This window comes from Musca domestica, unplaced genomic scaffold (assembly GCF_030504385.1).
Source record: "Musca domestica strain aabys unplaced genomic scaffold, Musca_domestica.polishedcontigs.V.1.1 206, whole genome shotgun sequence".
Lineage (NCBI taxonomy): Eukaryota > Metazoa > Arthropoda > Insecta > Diptera > Muscidae > Musca > Musca domestica.
Window position 1 is genome coordinate 51,458 of NW_026712255.1, and position 14,910 is coordinate 66,367.

Sequence of the window (14,910 nt, forward strand, 5' to 3'; positions counted from 1 at the left end):
ATGTAGATATACCTCCCACATACATTTTCGTCCGCTTTCATGTATTTGATGCACAAAACACGCTATGTATCTCCAATCCAAATTCCTATCCTATATTTACTCGAATACTAACTCTAGGTCTGGCATAAAGATAAGATAGAACGGACAATTTCTAATAGTACCTCCGCCACAACGGGTCACATTTATGAAAATATGAATACGAATTCAAGATCTGCTTTGAAAATGGTATATAGCGTACCATCCTCAAGTATTCAATATTTTGAATACTTATGAGGCTTATGACATGTCGATTTTCTTAAAACTTAATATAAATCAATATTTTTCCCAACTACACATATATAAGATATATTGGTTCCCTCCTTTCGGTACCTTCCCCACAAAAGATTAATATCTTGCATAATTGTAACTCTTATAACAATTGGATTGAGTGTAAAGATAGATAGAATCCAAAAATGTCGACCTCGTCTCATAGACTCCATTTTTGACTCGAGAACCTTGGTTAAAATTTAACAAAACGTAATATTTGTATCAGACTTAGCTGGATAATAGCGGCCTATGCCTTCCTCTCTCTGCGAGTAGAAATTCCGATCTATCACATCTTGCATAAATTGAGCAAAGAATCAACGATTTCAGGTTACCAAAACTCCTGAGAGGATGTGTAGAATTTAGTCAAAATCGCTCATTGGAGGATAGGTTTTTCAATGTCATGCTTTAAGCATTGTTTCATTATGTTACAAACATATCCTCGAAACCGAACATACGTTATGATCTCTTAGCTATTCATGTATGTCTATGCTCAATAGAATTCCGCATCAGAATTCTACGAAAATACATCTTTATGATTCTTCTTTTCCAGTGGCTTGATTAACTCATTGCAAATTTCACTAGCCATGAGAATTCAAAAGCGTGTTCAAGTCAATAGAATAAGAGAAGATCTTTTTGCATGTTGCCGCACAACAACAACAAACAAAAACATATTAACAGGCATACGAATGGTCAGCGGACAGACATTCATATGAATGGATGGATGGACGGACCAATGGATGGCCGGTCCATTTCTAATGCCAGCATTATTTGCTTCAAACACAAGCCTTGCAGTGGCGTTATTGTTCGCTTTGTATTCGGCCGGTTGTGGTCTCTTTAGAATATTTATAGAATTTTTGAACAGAGACAATGTCGTCAGAGTTTATTTTCATTTCGTAGATTTCCGTTTGCTCTGCTCGCCAACAAACAACTGGCATCACTTTAATCATACATTTGAACTTATGTCGGAACGGAGCAGAGCCGAACAGAACAGCAGATAAATATTATGACCATGGAATAGAAAATTATGTTTATTCGCATATTATTGTGAATGAGAAAATTTTGCACGAAGGTCATGCCTATATAGATATGTACGTATAAAAGATGTACGCAAACCGTAGAGATGCTGCTCCAAATAAATCACGTTTCATTGTGTTTACGTTGAAGAATTTCCAAATGTCTATTTGGAGAGCATAAAATATTAGCTTTCGAATGGGCTGTATATCTAACAAGTAGGTATATATTTGTGAATTAAAAAATAAATATTTACTCGGTGAAATGATGGAAACCTCATGAGCCGAATAATCCTTTACATGGTAATGCAAACAAACTACATTATGTATTGCCAGTGGGTTAGAAAAATATGGTTTATATCCTATAAAAATATAAAACAAAACTAGTAAGGAAAGGTCGAAAGTCGGGCGAGCCAACTATATGATACCCTACACCACTACTCATTTTTAGTAGAGCTCCCGTAACAAAACAGTTTATATTGGGAATTTATGTAAAGTAGACCATACCAACTCTGAACCGAATAATGGGAGCTGTAGCTATATATGAACCGAATTTCACCAAAATTTGAAGTACTTACTTCTTAAATTTCGTCGGAAGTGCCAAAATTCAGTCCATTTGGGCTGATATAAGCCATAAAAAACCAAGTGGTCTCACAGGAGGACATCAATATTTTGTTAAGGGCGTGGGTTACTTAAAGTATATTTTGTCAAGTACTAAATCACACAAAAGACTTAGATTTTAGATTAGGATTTTTTAAAGGATACTTTTTTAAGGAATATGTCCCACAAGGGACTCATAGGAAGATATCAACGACATTTTGAAGAAATATTTTATCAAGACGTCGATTTTTTACAGGTTATTTTTTTAAGGACTAAGTCTCACAAGAGACAGAGACTACAAGGACTACTTGAAGAAATATTCTATAAAGGGCGTGGATTTTTAAAGTATATAATTTCAAGGACTTAGTCACACAAGAGACTCACAGGAGGATATCAACGACACTTTGAAGAAATATTTAATTAAAGGTGTGGATTTTTCAACAGATATATTTTTAAGGACTAAGTCTCACAAGAGACTGATAGGAGGATCTCAAGGAAATTTTGAAGAAGTATTTAATTGAGGCCGTGGATCTTATAAAGGATATTTTTCAAAAAAAAAAAAAAAAAATGGATGTCTTAAAGTTTCAATTCCCACAAGAGACCAAGTGGTCTCCCAGGAGATTTTTCAAGCACATTTTAAAGAAATATTTTATTAGGGGCGTGGATTTCTTAAAGCAGGTCTTAAAGGACCAAGTCCCACAAGAAACCAAGAAGATTTTTCACAACACATTTTTCAAGGACATTTTGAAAAAAAAAAATATTTTATTAAGGACGGGGATTTATTTAAAGGATATTTTTTCAAGGACATTTTTAAAAAAAGTTGAAATCGATTGACTTACCGGTGGTTCGCCATCATCATTCTGCCCTCTGGGTGTGCTGGATGGATTCGAGTCAACATCACATTTCAGTGAAATCTCAATGCCATCCCGCTGGCGAAAGCCGAAACCAGGGGTGCTTGATATGGCGAAGGAGGGGTATCTGTAAAAAACGAAAGAATACAATTATTTAGAGAAAAAACAATAATTTTTAATTTAAAATCTAAGTGAATATATATGAAACAACATTATCCATTTCAAAATTTGAAATATTGGCTTCTGTTCATTTGGGCTGATATTAGTGCACAATTAACCTGAAATCGGATTAAGTCAAACGCCATATTTTTTACATTTTTTTTAATTTTATAGAATGAAAGCAAAAAATCTCGTTATAGCATCAAATTTTATAATAAGTTTAGATTTGTTCGAATCGGTCACCTTTGGCACGAATTACGGCCTTCAAATGGTCAATGAAACCGTCACACGCTGCCCGAATGTTGCTTTGCGGTATTTTGGCCCATTCCCGGTGAAGCGCTTGCTTGAACTGATCCATACCTTGGTATTTTTTAGTGCCAACCTTGCTTTCCAATATACTCCTGACCCAATAGTCCAACGGATTGGTATCCGGAGCTTTTGGTGGCCATTGTGTGCTGGAAATGAAGCGAGGAACATCATTTTGTAACCATTCTTGGGTGGCGCGTGCTGAGTGCGATGGTGCTGAGTTGGAATGTCGAAGGTCTGCGGCCAAAATGTTTGCGTGTCCAAGGTTTTAATACACCCTTCAGAATATTTTCGCGATAATATTCGGCATTTATTTTGTTGGCCACGGTCGATTAAAATGAGCGGAGAGCGAGCATCGGCTGTCATGGCGGCTCACACCATCACCATAGCCGGCGCTTGAGTTCTGGTGGCCAACCTAATGTGCACATTTTCAGCTGACCTCTTTGGCAAGTAAACACTGTCATTTTGTTTGTTTACAAACTGCTGGACAACGAATGCTTTATCATCGGAGAAACCCAAATTCGGCAGTTCACCACTTTCGGCCAAGCGAAGCAACTCTTTAGCTCTTTTGAGTATATTTTCTTTCTGTTAAGGTGTAAGTTCTTGGACTTTTTGGAATTTCATTTTTCAATATTTGCCGAATGGAATATTGTGATATGTTCGGCTTACGAGCCACTTTTCGTCCACTGTGACGTGGGTTTCGATCAAGTCGCATTTTTACTTTTCGAACCATTTCTGCTGATGGTGCTGTTTTCTTCCGTCCACCTCTTTGACGTCCGGTTACGCTACCAGTATCACGGTAACGAGCAATGGTACGAGACACAAAAGATTTATTCACATTTAAATGCTGCAGTGCTCTAATGATAGTCAATTGTAGTTTTCTTGCTAAATATAAAGAAATCGCACTATCACGCTTGAATTCCATCACAAATAACTTTTTTTTGGAAAATTCTCACCAAATTGCTTTTGTACGCTTGTAAGCAATATAATGAGCTGTCACTGGAAAACTTTTAACAGCTGTCGCACGAGTGAGTTAGAAAAGACAGAAGTCTGAAGTTGGTTGCCGTTTTTTCATCTCATCTTGTTTATGTGGGATGTATATCCAAATCTGAGCCGATCTTGAGAAAACTTTAGACACTTATTTCTAAGCTGTATCTAATGTCTGGTACCAATGATCGTAGTTGTGAAGTGTATATTACGCATGTAAAAGACTTAAAACCCCAAATCGCCCTAACATATATATGGAAATTGATGTACTTGCATCTAGACTTAATTCGGTCGGATGTGCCAAAATGCAGGTCATTTGGACTGATATTTGCAAAGTTGGAACAAGTTCGAATTATTCCTACTCTTTCTCTGCAGTAAAATATTTTTTTTAAATTTCGACCATTTGTGGAGAGTTACCTGAAGGAGTGGGGCGATATTGCTCATCTTCGAACTCGAGAGTTATCGTGCGCGCCAGCCAGACAGATAGACACCCCTAGATCGACTCCAACTGACCTGCAATGGATTTGGTCTAAACAGGCCTAAGGTCTAAAACCTTTATTTCGGTGAGGGTCTGAGGGTATAAAAATACTTTGGATACATTCGGACATATTTTCCAAAGTTAACATTTCCTAGTGGTGGAGGGGATCAGTATTGTGGCAGGAAAAGTTTAGAACCGACAGTGCATTTAGGGACATTAGGACGCCAGAATAGGAAGATCGTACAATTCCTGGGTATATGATAATTTTCCAGAAAAAAGTTTAATTTCATTGGCCACTATGCCTTTCAGGACAATTCTGCCGGTTTAATATTGGAATAGTTGAAAGCGAATGCATCAGAATCGTCCAGCCATTCTTTTTTCCTATTCTTATTGTAACTATAATGGTTAGCTCTCTTCGTGAAAGGGAGTAGGGTATAATATAGTCGGCCCGCCCGACTTTTGTTCTTTCATTAATGCTTTTTCCTTCCTTATTGTTTAATAATATTTTCTTAACTTTCTTTTTCTTTTCAGGTAAGTTCCTAATTTTTGCTTCCACTTAAAAGTAAGTATTTCGTAAAAAGAGTGGATCATTTCGACAAAGAGAGTATCTAAGAATAAATGAAATATTAATTTTTCAGTTAAAAGTCAACAAAGATATGTCATTTAAATTGAGAGACTGAAAATTGTTTTTGCTTAATTTTCGAAAATCAATATCAAATAATTACATTTATGAAAAGCCTTAGTAAATCAACAACGATCATTCACATTTTCTGACAATACCATTGTGCTACAGATATGCCACAGATATTAAATCCAAATCAATTCACTTTCACTTGTTTGGTTTTCTTTTTTTTTTCAATCTTCAAATTTGTAGTACCAGATCATCCATCTGTTGAAATTAAATCCAGTGGTTATTTTTGTAACCCTCTCTCCTCACCGCCTTGCATCGGTTGCAGATTATTTTATTATTTCATTGCCAGCGTTGAGAGACGTCAATGAGCTCTGGCTCTCCTTTTAACATTCCTGTGGATGTGGTTACAGAGATTTGTGTGTGGTTACAGAGATTTGTGTGTTATTTTAGTTTAGTTATGGCCAATAAAAGCCATCAAACAAACAGATAAACAACAACAGCAATCAATTGAGTTTTTGTATCTGTTAAATGTTTTGTATCAATTTTTGTGGTCAATGATTATTTACTGGAAAATATTTCGATATGCGATCGATGGAGAAATGTGGATTTACAAAGACAGTTGAGATAACTGATAGTATGTACTATTATTTGTCAAAAATATAAGTCAACTATATAAATTTGTCGATCATAGCATTTTTCACAGGCCTTTGTATTAACCTTATAGTTTTTATGATGCGATATAAATATAATATCCTACGACTACATTTGACCTATTATAAAAATATAATAAATACCAAACTATATTATCTTTTCAGGATTTAGAGATCCTGAACAACCCGATTCTGTACAGTATATCGAACCAAAGTTTTCTAAACATAATACTTTTATATAGCCTGCCTTCGTGGGGACTTGGGATTTTCTTCTCTAGATATATCCAAAACCGGCTACGCGAACCAAAGTTTTTCTAAATTTAATATTGTACTGTAATAGGTACTTAAACCTGGCCTTCGGCCGGGGTTTGAGATTTTCTACTTTAGGTATGTCCAACTCTGGCAACACGAATTAAAGTTTTTTATACTTAAAACATAATTTCAATATACTAAAGAGGATCGGGTTGACCGGGTTCAAAGACCCATTCATCGGGATCCAGGGAAGATCAAACACATATTGTAGTATTTTGGATTGCTATAGCACCAACTATAATTTGGCACACATAGACTACTAAAAGTGAGCCTTTTTTAGACTTGTGATATTTTTTGAAAAATCCCACTCCAAAAAATAGATAATTTTGATTGAAGTCTCGAATGTTAACCCCATCGCAGTTGCATAGGTATGTTCTTTAGCTTTCGTATATTGTCCACATAGGTTTAGTAGATCCAGATGTAAACCGGATCCGCGTCCTATGAAAAAAAAAACTTTTCCAGAATCAGTGTACAAATGCCTAACTGGAATACGAAAAACTGAATAATTTCCATTGGAATTATTTTTTTTTATTTTTTTTCTAAAAGTTATCATCCTACTTTACTGTGCGATATATAGGGTAAGATAAAAACTGCAACAGAGTCAAACGCCATGATTTTTAATTTTTTTCTTTTTAATTATATTGAATGAAAGTAAAAAATATCGGCAATAGCATCAAATTTTAGCAACGAATTATGGCCTTAAAACGGCCAATGATACCGTCACACGCTGCCCGAATGTTGCTCTGCTGTATTTTGACCCATTCACGGTGAAGCGCTTGCTTGAGGTGGTATTGGTATTTTTTTTGTGCCAAAATAATCCGGACACAATAGTCCAACCGATTGGTATCCGGAGATTTTGTTGGCCACTGTGTGCTGGAAATGAAGCGAGGAACCTCATTTTATAACCATTCTTGGGTGGCGCGTGCTGAGTGCTATGGTGCTGAATTCTGTTGGAATGTCCAAGTCTGCGGCCAAAATTTTTGCGTGCCCAAGCCTCCAGAATATTTTTGCGATAATAGTCGGCATTTATTATAATGCCACGGTCGATTAATACGAGCGGAGAGTGACCATCGGCTGTTATGGCGGCCCACGCCATCACCATGGCCGGCGCTTGAGTTCTGGTGGCCAACCGAAGGTGCACATTTTCAGCTGATCTCTTTGGCAAGTAAACACGATCATTTGTTTGTTTACAAACTGATGGACAACAAATGTTTTCACATCGGAGAAACCCAAATTCGGCAGTTCACCACTTTCGGCCAAGTGAAGCAACTCTTTAGCTCTTTTGAGTCTATTTTCTTTCAGTTTGGAACTTCAATGGCTTTACTCCGAGCTATTTTTTTAAAATTTGCCGAATGGGATATTTGCGATATGTTCAGCTCACCAGCCATTTTTCGGCCACTGCGACGCGGGTTTCGATCAAGTCGCTTCTTTACTTTTCGAACCATTTCTGCTGATGTTGCTGTTTTTATAGTCCACTTCCTTGACGTGGGGCTACGCTACCAGTATCACGGTAACGAGCGATGGTGCGAGACACAAAAGATTTATTCACATTTAAATGCTGGAGTGCTCTAACGACAGCCACTTGTGGTTTTCTAGCCAAATGTAAAGAAATTACACTATCCCGTTTGGATTCCATCACGAGTAATTTTTTTTTTCTGGAAAATTCTCAACAAAATGCTTTTGTACGCTTGTAATCAATATATTGAGCTGTCACTGAATAATTTTAACAGCTATCGGACGAGTTGCTTGGAAATGACAGCAGTCTGAAGGTGGTTGCAGTGTTTCATCTCACCCTGTATTATAGTGTTGTAGGGTATAATAGGATCGGCCCCGCCCGACTGTAGCCGTTGTTTACTTGTTTAAAATATATATGATACAAATACGGAATTTCCAGGAGAAGATGCCTTCAACTCTATTTGTCGTATTCCTTCAAATACTGCTAAAGGTCCCTCCTTTCTAAAATTTTTGGATAATATTTTTGATACGTAATATGGAAACGATATAATAGTATGAATATCGATAGTTTTCCGGTTTTTTGAGAAAAAAGACCAAATGGCTAGGTATATTTGGCTAGGTATATTTTCACAAACATATAAAGATGGTAAATTCATTTCAGAAAACTGAGAATTGATTAAAATTTGAGAATAATTGTCAAACTTACTTCTCAGACAACGCTGCTTATTTTTAATTAGCAAACTCTTTAATCGTGGAGATGAAGGTAGACCCAAATTACGCTACACGTCGATAAAAACCGTTGCAACACTAATAAAAAGTACCGCATTAACCCATTACTTGGTAGTAAGACTTTCTGCTGGCAAAGCTTTAACTGCATCACTTCCACATTTCAAAACTGATTCATACAACCTCATTACCTTCTTGTAGCCAAGGTGTCAATTTTCATTGAATAAACAAACATTCATTTAGAGAAATTATTTGTCATTGAAACTTTATTAAATACCAAACTCGTTTTCCAACGTCTCCGATTTCCCAGTGATTCACATGAAACTGAACTACAACTTCATACCAGATGACTTATTGATTAATAAATAAATCCTAAACTCCAACCAGCTCAGCTGATTATCCAAATAAAATGAATAAAACTTGTTGGATATCGCCTCGAAGTGCGTAGCTAAATGGATGGCGAGAAGACAAATGTTTGTAATATCATCTCATGCATCAAGTTCGGGCGACAATTTCTCGCGAACAAATTGACAATAAGTGAGACTTGTTTGACAGTAAATTGAGACATTTTTTTCTACAGACGTACATACATATGTGCATATCTTTAATTGCTGATTTGTTTGAAATGAATATCCACATATTTTGTTTAAATATGGTAGCATATTGTCATTACAATACAAACCTAGTGATATCCAACCATAAGCCCAGACTTGTATGGGAGAAGAGGAGCTAAGTGTTCAGTTGATTGGCACACAAATCCATTTGCACTATTGTTTTTTGTTGCTTACAATTGAAGACTTCAATTTCAATGATCAATAATGAATACTAAATCATACCAAACCTGGAACTAACATTACTCGATTCATTCATGTGTGTTCGTTCGTTACATGGAAGGTAGACAACAATGCAAAGCCAATGGGGGCTCTGGCGGACAACCAAATCTGTGTGTCTGTGAATCATTTTAAGGCGTGGTTTTTGGCACATAAACAGTTTCGTGTTTTGTTTTTTGAGTTGTAAATATCTGCTGTGGTATTTACAATGTCTAGTTTTGTTTTTATTATTAGAGATGTAAAATCATTCTAGAGTCTTGGAATTTTAGATCACTTCAAGATAACATTTTTGTTTCAAAATTACCGCCATCTTAAGGTGAAAAATTCTTGATGACTTCATTTACCATTCCAGCAACAATTTGGTTGCCATATGTGCCATTTTCAGCACTACTAATTATAAAAACAAAATACCGTCTACATTACCACTATCCCAAAATAATGACAACCACATACACTATGCATTACCAGTGAGCAAATAAATAATAAGTTATTAAATTTTCAAAGCAAGATAGGTTTTATTTATCATAACAAGTAATGAGGGTCCACACACACAGGGTTGAAATCACCAAAAAACGGAGATAAATTAAAAAAAATGAAATTCTTCTTTTGGTATAATTTTTTTAAACCATTACAGTACAGAAATTTCAAAGTCATACGATGTCTAGTTTTCTAATTACACAGTGCTAAAGTGAAGAAATCGTTCACTTTTTCCCAAGAAGAAGGAAAAAAATGTTTTTGGTTTTTTGAAGTGTAATAATTTATTTTTATACCCTCCACCATAGTATGGAGGGCAAATGAAGTTTGTCATTCTGACACCTCGAAGTATACATGTATTCTTGATCAGCATGTCCGTCCGTCTGTGGAAATCACTCTAGCTTTCGAACGAAATGTAGTAGGTTGATAAAATGTTACTTAAATATATATTATGTCTGCAGAACTTTTGGTATTGAAAATGGGTCATGTAGGTCCACGTTTTTGTATAGTCCCAATATAAATTTGGTATTTGAAGTTTGTAATGGATATGGCAGAAGATAGTCTGTGCAGATCCACGTCTTCTTATAGCTCCATATAACGGTACCTCCCGATATTCGGTATTTTCATGATTTTAGTAACATTATTCACAGGAATTGTTTCAAATTTGATATTTGAAGTTCGTAATGGATACTACAGCCTATGATAGAAAAGTGTATGTGGAGGTCTACGTCTTCGTATAGCCCCCATATAACGGTACCTTCCGATACTCGGTATTTAGATGATTTTATCGACATTATTCACCAGAATTGCTTCAAATTTGGTATTTGAAGTTCGCAATGGATACTACAGCCTAAGATAGAAAATTGTCTGTGCAGGTTCACGTCTTCGTATACCCCCATAGGTACCGTTACCTCCCGATATTCGGTATTTTGATGATTTTAGCGACATTCTTCACCGGAATTGCTTCAAATTTGGTATTTGATGTTCGTACAGCCTATGACAGAAAATTGTCTGTGGAGGTCCACGTCTTCATATAGCCCCCATATAACGGTACCGCCCGATATTTGGTATTTTGATGATTTTCGCGACATTTTCACCAGAATTGCTTCAATTTTGGTATTTAAAGTTCGTAATGGATACTACAGCCTATGACAGAAAATATAAATGTTGGTATATAATAGTACCTCCCTATATTCGGTATTTTGATGATGCAGGTCCACGTCGTCGTATAGACCCTAGTATAATGGCTACATTCGGTATTTTTAAGATTTTAACAGAATTTTTAACGGAATTTATTTTTTGAAAATTGCCAAATTAGTTCCAAGTGGTGGGAGAGATTTTGTCAGCTCAGAACGCAACATGTCAAGTTACTCATGATTAGATTTGAAACTCTGGCGAAAAGCTTTAAAATATATAAGTTTGATATGTGAAGGTGTTTTTGGAAATGTGTGCTACAAGTGCAGGAAATGTACGAAATAGTACAAGATTTCGAAATTTTGTATGGGGTCCGTGTTGGCGGCAGGTTTGTTATAAAGAGATCGTTTTCAAAATGTGTACTACAAGTGCGCGAAAAGAACTAGATAGTACAATTTGGTATTGGTTGAACAGAAAGAGTTTGAAATCTGAAATTTGGTATTAGGGTTGCTGTTCATGTTTAGCCTGGACATATTGAAGTGGTTTCGGGGATGTGTATTATAATTGTACGAAATTGACAAAATAGTACTATAACTTGGTATCGGTCGAACAGATAGTGTATTCATGTGTATACTGGACATTTGGAGGTGGTGAATGTGGAGGAGGTGGAAATGTGTAATATAATTCTACGAAAAGTACTGCATGGCACTATATGAGGTATTGAGTGGATTAATAGAGATTACCGATGATATATACGTCAAAAACTTAAGGGTGGTTTGGAAATATGTCCTACATTTTTAAGAAAAGTACAAAATTTGATATTGGGTGAAGGAATTGAGCTGAAATCCTGAAATTGGATATAGATGTCATTGTTTGTGTCTGTGGTTGAGAGAAGGAGCTGCTTTTGGATATACGTACTAAAATTGTATTAAATGGTACTAAATTTGGTAATAGGGTAAATTAAAGAGCTGAAATCCTGAAATTTGATATTATGATCACTGTTGGTATCTGAGGTTGAAATGTGGAGATTGTTTTGAAAATGCGCACGATAATTCTTCGAAAAGTACTAAATGTTACTATGTCTGGCATTTAACGGGATATAACTGGAATCCCGAAATTTAATATGGAGGTCTCTCTTGATGTCTGGAATTGAGATATGTAAGTGGGCGTGGAAGTGTGTATTATAATTGAACAAGATGTACCTAATGGTACAAAATTTGGTTTTGGTTAAAGGGTCTTAGATTCTAGAATTTGCTATTTAGATACAATTCTGAAATCTGGTATTTAGATTACTGATGGTATCTGTGTTTGAGGTTTTGCGATGGTGTGAAAATCCGTCCTATATTTGTACGAAAAATACCAAATATTGGGTGAAGTGGTAAGGCTGAAATCCTTAAATTTGATATTAAAGTCTCTGTTAATATCTGGTGTTGAGATCTTGATCTTGGTTTGGAAATGCGTCCTGTAATTGTTCGAAATGTACAAATTCGTTCTAAATTTGGTATTGGGTGAAGGGATGGGGCTGGAATCCTCAAATTTGATATTGAGGTCTCTGTTGGTATCAGGAATTGAGATATGGAGGGGTTCTTGGAAGTGTGGATTTTAATTGTACGAAAAGTACTTAAAGGTGCAAAATTTGGTTTTGGTTGAAGGGATAGAAATTAAATTTTAAAATTCGATGTTTAGATAACTGTTGGTAATAATATGGTCTGGAAATTCGTACTATTGTTGTTCGAAAAGTACCAAATTAAAATAAATTTGATATAGGGTAAGGGGATAGATCTGAAATTCTGGCAATTATTGTGATTGGACACTCTTTGAATTTCAAATCACATTTTTTTCAGAGCAATCTCAGTTTTGAGATGGGCTTGCAGGCCGACATTATATAGGCCATTCCTTGCATAAATTCCTACAAATCCTCTGTGATCATCAGGCTGAGAATATAAACATTAACTTGAATTTTTAATATGTATATTTAACTATTTACGTAGTATGCTCTAAAATCTGTGTGGCATTCACATTGTTTGTGTGAAATTATAATTATGGCTTAGTTATTACAGCCCACCGACACCATGAATATTGGCAAGAATTGATTACCAGTTGTGAATTATGTTCGACTGCAGAAAATCTGGGTTAAAATTAACATTAATTGCATAATTATTTTTAGCAATAAGTCAAAACTATTTGTTAACAAACATTTTTTAATACCAACACTCATTGAATTCGAAAAAAACGTGATAAGTTTTAACATTTTGTCATTATTTTATGGTCAAGTCTTTGAATGATGTTCGACGTTTACATACTTATGGATGATTGGGCTGTAACTCTACGTACCGAGTTCGATTGCTAGTAATTGGGTGTGTGTGCGTGCATGTTTGAGCATAGCATTTTTAATTACAAAATACCTTTAGGCCATAAATCATAGCCAACAAAAATAATATTGACACCGTCTATTGACATTAATTTGGCAATTTATTAATCGCAGATAAAGTGTAGGTGGCGGCTTATTAATATGTCTTGATGTTGTTGTTGGGTTGGTCTTTGATTTATGCATAATTTTTCGTGGTGGAGAAATTCGAGGAAACATTTTACAAAGTAATTTTAGTGAACTTTCTCGTGTAAGTGAAAGTGAAAACGTATTCTCTTTATATGTTTTTTGACTAAACGAAAGTAATTGTTTTGAAGATATTCTATTCATACAAGATCTGTTAGAATTTTTACATCTATGAAAGTTCTGCAGAAGCTCCTCTATTCATAGAAGACCAGTAGAAGGTCCTCTATCAACAGAAGACCAGTCGAAGTTAAGGGTCCTTTATCCATAGGAGATTAGTTAGAGGTCTTCAATCTATAGGTATTCTATCCGTAGAAGACTTATTAAAGTTCTTCTATCCGTAGAAGACCTATCAAAGGTTTTCTTTCCGGAGAAGACCTATCAAAGGTCTTCTATCCCTAGAAGACCTTTTAAAGATATTCTAGCCGTAGAAGAGTTGTTGAAGGTGTCTATGGAAAAAGGCCTGGCATAGGTCTTCTATCCATAGAAAACCTCTAATAGATAGAACACCTATATTAACTCTTCTACGGATGAAGACCTCTAATAGGTCTTCTATGGATAGAAGACCTTTTAAAGGCTTTTTTCTATAGAAGACCTGTAGAGAGAATACCAGTTGAATGTCTTTTATACATTGAAATGCTATTAAAGGTCTCATATCCATATAAGATTTATAAAAGGTCTTTTAACTATAGAAGACCAATTGAATGTCTTCTATCCATAGAATGCCTTATACAGGGTGAGATGAAAAAAATGCAACCAACTTTCGACTGCTGTCATTTCTAAGCCACTCGTCCGACAGCTGTTAAAATTATTCCATTGACAGCTCATTATATTGTTTACAAGCGTATAAAAGCATTTTGGAGAATTTTCCAGAAAAAAAGTTATTCGTGATGGAATTCAAGAGTGATAGTGTAATTTCTTTATATTTGACTGGAATACCACAAGTGGCATTCGTAAGAGCTCTCCAGCATATAAATGTGAATAAATGTTTTGTGTCTCGTACCATCAACCGTTACCGTGATACTGGTAGCGTAGCACGACATCAAGGAAGTGGACGGAAGAAAACAGCATCATCAGCAGATATGGTTTGAAAGGTAAAGAAGCGGCTTGATCGAAATCCGTTTTGCAGTGGCCGAAAAATGGCTAGTAAGCTGAACATATCGCAATATTCCATTCGGCAAATATTGAAAAATGAGCTCGGGGTAAAGCCATTGAAATTCCAAAAAAGTGCAAGAACTTACACTGCAGCAGAAAGAAAATAGACTTAAAAGAGCTAAAGAGTTCCTTCGCTTGGCCAAAAGTGGTGAACTGCCAAATTTGGTTTTCTCCGATGAGAAAACATTCTTTGTCCAGCAGTTTGTAAACAAAGAGGTCAGCTGAAAATGTGCCAAAGAAATGTTCACCTTCGGTTGGCCACCAGAACTCAAGCACCGGTCATGGTGATAGTGTG

The 14,910-nt window shown here is 35.7% G+C and overlaps 2 protein-coding genes across 2 annotated transcripts in view; one reads left to right on the forward strand and one right to left on the reverse strand.

Moving 5' to 3' along the window:
• Positions 1-14,910, reverse strand: part of LOC131802413 (uncharacterized protein C7orf50 homolog) — a 53,575-nt gene that overhangs the window by 17,744 nt on the left and 20,921 nt on the right. Inside the window, exon 2 of the mRNA XM_059122603.1 lies at positions 2,756-2,894. Coding sequence (XP_058978586.1) covers positions 2,756-2,894 — 139 coding nt within the window. The remainder of the gene's footprint in view (positions 1-2,755; positions 2,895-14,910) is intronic.
• LOC101901736 (uncharacterized) overlaps positions 1-14,910 on the forward strand; it is a 167,323-nt gene that overhangs the window by 12,701 nt on the left and 139,712 nt on the right. The window lies entirely within an intron of this gene.